Source organism: Diplotaxodon limnothrissa, linkage group LG12 (assembly GCF_057381915.1).
Source record: "Diplotaxodon limnothrissa isolate DT_005_m linkage group LG12, D_limnothrissa_male_GT1.1, whole genome shotgun sequence".
Taxonomy (NCBI): domain Eukaryota; kingdom Metazoa; phylum Chordata; class Actinopteri; order Cichliformes; family Cichlidae; genus Diplotaxodon; species Diplotaxodon limnothrissa.
Genome location: NC_140607.1, coordinates 32,581,037 through 32,588,655, shown reverse-complemented (window position 1 = coordinate 32,588,655; position 7,619 = coordinate 32,581,037). Strand labels below are relative to the sequence as shown.

The window sequence follows — 7,619 nt, the reverse complement described above, 5'->3', positions numbered from 1 at the left end:
TTATATCAGAAGTGGCTGGCTTCATTCCTTTTTACGACTGGTGACACTGTGCTAAAACAGCAGCAACATAAATATTTCCTTACAACAACCCAATCAAGAGCTTAATTTCCCACAACGCATTGTTGCGGTGTTCATGTCCAAAAAGCGAATGGACATCCTGGACTCCATTTCAATGCCTTTTAAAATCTGTGGGCAGAAAACAAAATGTTTTTCTTACATTGAAAATATATTTATCCATCTAAATCTAATATATAGATATATCTGCATATATAAGGTAAGTGCAAACCTGTTCAAAATGCTCAAATGTGATTCCTTCATAGAAATCATCCGGGGCCTGGAATGAGACCAGTGACTGTGTTACTTCGCTGCACATGTGCAAATTTCTTGTAACATTTCAGCTTTGGTGAGTTCTCTTACCATGTGGGGCACATTTGTGCTTGCCACCTCCAGCATGGCAGCATCTGCTATCGACCTGGCAACCTCGGTCTCAATGGCTCCGCTTTGAGACAGCAGCTCCTCTACCACCTTGGATGTGAACAGAATATTAAAAGTCGACTCCACACGATGATTTCCAAATACAGCGAGAGGTAAGAAATTCAGCTGTTATATTTTAAGAATGGTATTCGCAGCCAATCAGCTTGCTTCGATTAAGTGCCCAAAAATCCACTTGGATTTATATTAACAGTCTTTGTGATAAAACATTATCTGTAAATCTTGCTTTAACCCAACTTAACATCTGGGTTAATTCTTGCAAGTATGAACAGTCTTTTGAGCTATTAAACTCTAACTTGTTCTGCAGTTGGTTTGCAGTTAATCGCGTATGTGTCACAGCAGGTGCCTACCATGTTATTTTCACACGAAAATTAACGGTGAAGATGGCTGAAGAGTACTGTATGTTATATGTCTTTATGTGCTTTGGCTGATAATGCTGTTTGAGGGCCATGTGGGTGTGTACAGACTGGTTCAGTCAGTCTTTCAGTGCAAGGCATTTTAAATCTTTTGCAACATTAGCTGATGAGTCGTCTTAAATATAATTTCAAGGAGATTTCTGTTTTTAAACCTGAGATGTACATTTAGTCATCAACATTTCCACAGTCCAGCCTTTTAATACAAAATACTTAAAGTACATACACGTTATGTGCAGGTGGCATTGTTTTATAATGCTGCCTAGTGTTTAAAACAAGGGCCAGTTGGGTTTCAGTAGAGTATATGACCTAGTCTGGTTATCTTAATCCCTGAAGAAAAAAAAAATGTCAACACAAATAATTAAAAAAAAAGTTCCTCAAGGGCACTTACGTACTATATCAGGACTGCTGAGGAAAAATGCATTTGTAAGTTCTGGTGAAAGCCAGCCCTTCAGATTTTCTTACACGCAAGGAGCTACATCATAGCCATAGTAAGCACTAGTTAAATTAATAAACCATTAAGAAATGTGCTTCACTTACAATCTCCCTTGATTACTTCATCCTTTATAATAGGAAAATAGATAACGCTGTCCCACAATTCAAAGTGACACAATAGTCGACTGTTCACAAAATCAGTCAACATAACTGACAGGACAGATAATGTAATTGTTGATTAAATAGAGTATTATTCTTTACCCGTCTTATTTTGAACCCACAGGTGAACTTTGAACATTACAGCACTGTAATAAAAAGGTTTGTGTAACATTGTTTTCGCCTGTGATGAATGTCATTTTTTAAAATGCTCTATAAATAATTTGAGCTATATTAAAGTAATTAAAGTGACTTTAATATTTACAATAATTAAGTTTGTTATGTCCTCCGTTTAAATATTCCTGTGTTGGAATTTTTACTTAAGGCTTCTTATCAGCAGCTATTGTGTATGCTAGTGTGTGCATGGTTAATTTCTCTTACCGTCCTGTACTCATCCAGAGTAATAATGCCATCATTGTCTGTGTCGTGCATGTTGAACAGGACTATAAAACACACAAACAAAGGAAAAATGGTTTATCAGATTTTCATCAAGTCACAGGATTTCACAGAGAAAGTTGAGGAAGAAGCAATTAGACGTATGCTTAAGAAGATACTGGAATAACAGTACTATAACTATTTACTGTAGCCCCATAACAAATTTACTAGTAACAGCCATAAACTACTCTCTGCTAATAACCAGACATTTTGACTATTTTGCTGATCTGAGATTTAATGTCGCATTGTCTCCGTTTTACAAATGTATCAGTGTGACAGTAGGAAGGCTATGCTAACTTAAAAGTTGCCCAAAGTTTAAATAAATAAAACATGGGAAGTAAATATTCAGAAACAACAGGTGACAACACAGAAAGCATTCCTTTCTTTTTATGTCAAGTAACTGACTGTTGGAGAGCAAACTGTTTTTCCTTCTTCTTGTTATTCTAAATGTCATTTATTCTTAAAAGGAGTTCCAAGAGTACACAAGAGGTCACATTAGTCACTTGCACGCCTCCATAGTTTAAGGTTGTCAGAGACTGAAACTTATATTACCTTTCTATTCATCCCTCCCTTCCTGCTCGTCATGGTTGTGTTAACATTAAAAATGTTTGTGGTATGCCATTTCTTCTCTTTAGAATTTAAAGAGGAATAAAACTGCCAAGAATAGTAAAAAAACTTTTCAAATTACATTTGTTCATGTTTTATCAAATTAGACATTTAGCCAGGAGACAAATTAGCTTTAAGGTCAAGTTTTATGGGCATATTTTTGTAAGACTTCAAAGAAGTCTTACACAATATACACTGTAAACATTCATTCATCAGGTATGATGAAACACAGAAAGAATATGCCAGGACCACACCAAATTAGGGCAGTTAAAAGAAATTAATAATTGCCTGTATGAACCATGAGTCACATCTGCTATTGTAGCTTCAGGTTTTGACCCATGGATCGAACAAGAAGGCCAACTACCTGGATCCTATCATGCATCTGTCATTTTGAGCTCTTCTGGTATCATACTGTGTCATGCTTCCTTGCCCCCGTGCAAAACTAAGAACCAAGCACTAGAATCCGGTACTGCTAAAGATAATTTTGCAGGTTGAGGAATGACTCAATTCATTTACAGACACACTTGTGCTCACAAATTACTCAGCTAACCCACAATTTGCTGTCACTTGCAAATGTTAAATATTCCTTATCATCTAACATTGTGTTATATGCATTTGTCCCACTATACAACAAGTAGCTTAAAAAGAAAGTGAGTCCAAAATAAAGAGAAATCACAAATGTAGACTGTAGTGCCTACTGGAACACTCTGACCAATTATTATCTATTCCTATAGAGATAAGATACTATATTTATCCCAAATTTATTTCAATACACACACACACACACACACACACACACACACACACACACTTGAGTGGTTACAGGGGCATAACTACATGCGTAGACCCATTATTCAAATCTGACAACAACTGCTTAGAAGGATTCAAAAACAACCCCCCCCCCCCCCAAAAAAAACAAAAAAAAAACTGGTTTTAAAAAGCCTTCTTTCCCTTTAAACTGTACTTCAACCATGTTTTGGGTCCAAGGCTCTCCCACAGATTTCACGTCAGCATTTATTTGAATCTCATGTGTCTCACTCTTCTATAATAGGACGAATCATACCTTTATACTTGTGACATTTGACATTGTGTGGCTGTCCTGGGCAACATTCCCAGTCTGGTCATAAATACCTTTGTGGCTCTCAATATAGTACTGGACAAGCAGTGAAGAATTCAGTTGTCATTTATGTGTAAGCATCACCACACAGTCTTATCCAGAAGCACGGCACACTTTTTTAAAAAATTTAAACTTGAGATACACACAAAGAGAAGTGAAGACAGCAGTGGGGGGGAAAAAAACAAAAAAACAAAACCACCTCGATACTTACAGCGAAGCTTTTGTTTTCTTACAGTCACCTTCTCTTCTTCTGTCGCTGTTGAATTCACAGGGCGGAAGTGGGACATGACCATGAGGAACTGCTCAAAGCCAATCTCGTCAAGGGAGCCAACATCATTCTGATGCTGGTTCCTGTATCACAATCAAAACAAACCAATGTATAGGCTTGTTTTAACCAATGCAATTTCTGCATTTTCCTGCCTTTTCTGGTTAAAAAAAAAAAGAATAACTATAAATAATGATAATCCTAAACTATTCATTTTGATACAATGGATGAAAATATCTCCATATTGTGGGAAAATAAAACATTTTTTTCCTTATTCAGTTTGTCACAAGAGCTGTTTGCTTGTGAGCAGAAGCCACATGCATTCACAGACAGCTTGTTTATTATGCAGTTCATTGTGGTTTGTTCTGCTGCTTTCCACCCTCCAAAGCATGACACAGTGATTAAAAATGCCAACAACTGTCTTGTAATAGCAACAAAACCCTCATTTTCAAAGCTGCTGCTTCATGTGAACAGGTGGATAATGTGTGTTCACAAAGTGTATGGATGTTCTTTTAGCTGAAGACTGAACCCAACAATAACAGTTACTTCCACATATTAGGTTCTCTTCAGCCTATTGTTTTCATCAGCCAAAACACACAGAAGTCGACAGTAAACAACTGATTCTGATTAAAGAGTTCAGTCATCTTGACATTAACCATACAGGTAACAGAGAGAATATGGTGTCATTTGATTGTACTCACCTTTTATCAAAGAATGCAGTAATAATTTGCTTTCTGATTGGGTTGTTGTTCAGGGCCGGTATGCGCTCCAGGTCATCTCGGCTGCAGTGGGACAGGATAAGGTTTAATTCAGTTTTATTCATGTGGTACCAAATCGCAACCTGTCAACTCAAGGCACCTGTTGTTCACTATACTCCAGTCTACTACACAGTCAGATTGGGTTTTTTTTTTTTTGGACAAATTTAAATAACATTAGAGGGTGGTAATGAGTGTGAATAGTGCTATCTGTCCAACCTACCAGAACAAACATTTGTTCCCCCTTTCTTTTTCAAAATAAGGAACCAAAACCCGGCCACTGTGATCATGTGGCATGTCTATATATGAAGTGGTGTGTTTGCACAGTAAGTGTTTGCTCTGTATTACTAATGCATCATTATCTGCATGTTATATTTGGCTAATGTTTCTCTTTTGGTGTGTGTCTGTATTACCATTACATTACTTGTTTTTGTCTGTGCTGGAAAAGCCAGAAATCCTCACAGTTCCTCAGCCTGACCATACAGTATTTCATCTTTTAGCAGCAACTGCAACGTCTCCATTGTGAGTCTGAACTGCCACTCTGCAACTGCCATACTACTATATCAGCCAAAGAAAGCCCAGGTGTTTCCATTAAAACCACTTGCGAGCTGACCCCCATGTAACAAGACACGTTACCTTATTTTTTCATGATTTCCACTCAGCTGCTGGAATCTCTGGTAAAGATTTTTGATCTGCTCCTGTGAAACTGTAAAGAAGCACACATCAACAATGTGAATGTATTTGTGAAGATTTTTACAGTAATGCTTATAATTATACATTCACTTAACAGTGCAAACAAACTGAACACCTTTATGCAATTTCACATGGTTACTTAAATCAGCACTCATTTTTTTAGGTCTACAAACACATACCAGAAGCCTTAAGCATGATTTTCTAGTTCTACCTGGTGCCTTATCAAACTAGTTTGGAATTTCTAATCATTGTGGACAACACCCCTGTTTATTGTGACCTTTCCCCCGTTTCCCAAGAGCATGTAAATTAATGCTTTTCTACAAACCAGTTTGTTAGTCATTGTTGGTGGTGCAACAAACACTCAACTTCATGGACCAATTAGCCAAAGCCAAAAGGGGGGGCAACAACAACAACAGAAGAATCTGTAGTATTGTGCTCAACAAAAAGCACACACACTTGTGGGTGCAATGAAACATATCAATTCATCAAACTGCGCAGAACTCAAGTCCAGAAAGCTCTCCAGCTGAGCCCAGAGAGAGACGCACCTTGAAGAAATGAAGGCAATAAAATAGTTCAAAGTCTCAAACATACAAAAGCCATAAAGTTGATTCAAATCTAATCCCCGTTTATCAGACTGGCATGCCGCTACTTGGAGACTCGCCTTTTAAAAAGAAGACGAAAAAACAAAACTCTACTTACTAGTGTTTTAACTTGTTTATTTCACTCTTCCACATACAGACGGTAAAGTGTTGAGTGCCTCAATGCGCCAACAATGTATACAATCGCACTGAACAGTAGACCTGATTTTAAACTTGCGTCTGTTAGTCATAACTATCGCTATTAGATCGTTTTAAAGATCCTCTTTTGCATATTAAGTACGTAAATATTACACCTGTCACACCATGTGTCACATGTCGAGCCCATTTACACAAAGTTATGGGACCTTCTCATTTCTTTGACAGCTACTCCGTGTAAGCAATCAACCTCTCTTCTTCCCGTTGAGATTAGGTTTTTAATTTAAAAATAGCTAGGCGTTTGAAAAACATTGGAACAAAATGCGGTTATTGCTCTTTCCGCCTTAAACCGAAATTGACCTACTTTTGCTAAGTACCATTTAGACCTCTTTAAGATAAGCGGTTTTAATATCAGCCAGCACACTAGAAAAACAGGTCGGCACGGCTATCAACTAATTGTTAATCACTAGTCTCCCTTCGTTTCCTCGACGACGCGTATCACAGCTACCAGCCTTTCCACGATGCAAGTGAAGCACTTAACTCAAACAGCACGGTGCACGGCATCAAACGAGAATCTTCCTACTTACATCCACTTTTGTCAGTCAGATCGTCGTAGTTGTGCTCGGGGCGCGTCTGCGAAGCTCCCATTCTTGCTGCTTCACCGCTCCGTCAGAGCGCATACTTTGTTTGAACTTTTCTGTAGTGTTGCAATATTAACCCGCTTCCCTCTGCAAGACACTAGAAGTGTAGTTTGCTTCTGGCGTCCTGGGAACGTCTGGCGTCCTCAAGGTCCTAAATCCACACAGTGTGCGGATAAACCACCTGCTGCTTCATGTTTCTCATTAGCGCAGATGTAGTTAGTGATGTGTCGTGAACTAGAAAACAATGAATACACTAAGCGAGAGAAATGAGTCAGAAAGTAAGTATTACAACCTGGAACGCTTTATTCTTTTTGTCTCCTCAAAACTCAGTCATTTCGGCTTCAAGTAGTTGGTGTCCTTATTGGTTCCACTTATTTTTGTTTTTTTCATTAAAGACTGATGAGCCATGGCATCCTACTTATTTCACTTGTAAATATACAGGAAAAAAAATACTAGAAATGTGAAAGTTAGACCTTCATAAGTGAGTGTCACCATTAAAATACGGAGAAATAAAAGCAAAAGTCAATTTACAAAGTTAGTCGTCTGGGTGTCAATGTACTGGGGATTTAGGGTAAATGGTTTTAAGACTGGTGCTGGATGCGTGGAGTTGTGGGTAAAAGAGCATTCCTTGGTTTTAGACAATGGGGATTTGCAGCACGTGGACACTCATTCTGATATTTACTTGTCCGCTTAATTGTTTACTTTAAATCTAGTGGTTTCTAAAGTTAAATTATTCTGGTTTTGATTAATTTTCCAACTTGGCTCTCTGAAGGTATTTGGGTTGTGAAAAATACATCCCTGCTAAATGAGTATCATACATCATTGTCTGACAATTTGAACCTTGATTTTACAACAAATACACGGGTATTAGGACAGA

At 37.9% G+C, this 7,619-nt stretch overlaps 1 protein-coding gene across 1 annotated transcript; it reads right to left on the bottom strand.

The window, feature by feature from the left end:
* Positions 1 to 67: 67 nt before the first annotated feature.
* Positions 68 to 6,749, bottom strand: tesca (tescalcin a). Its single transcript, XM_085368703.1, has 8 exons — positions 6,689 to 6,749; positions 5,311 to 5,380; positions 4,621 to 4,701; positions 3,866 to 4,005; positions 1,878 to 1,939; positions 418 to 525; positions 287 to 334; positions 68 to 186 (listed from the first exon to the last, which is right to left on the bottom strand). The coding sequence occupies exons 1-8, from the start codon at positions 6,747 to 6,749 to the stop codon at positions 94 to 96; spliced, it is 663 nt and encodes a 220-aa protein (XP_085224829.1). The 3' UTR covers positions 68 to 93.
* Between the last annotated feature and the right edge of the window lie 870 nt (positions 6,750 to 7,619).

Excerpts from the sequence above, each read along its gene's own strand:
- tesca (XM_085368703.1), bottom strand. The coding sequence starts at position 6,749 with ATGGGAGCTTCGCAGACGCGCCCCGAGCACAACTACGACGATCTGACT. Across the intron at positions 5,381-6,688 it reads TCTGACTGACAAAAGTGGAT|TTTCACAGGAGCAGATCAAA; the intron begins GTAAGTAGGAAG and ends GCTTCTTTACAG. Across the intron at positions 335-417 it reads GCACAAATGTGCCCCACATG|GCCCCGGATGATTTCTATGA; the intron begins GTAAGAGAACTC and ends GTCTCATTCCAG.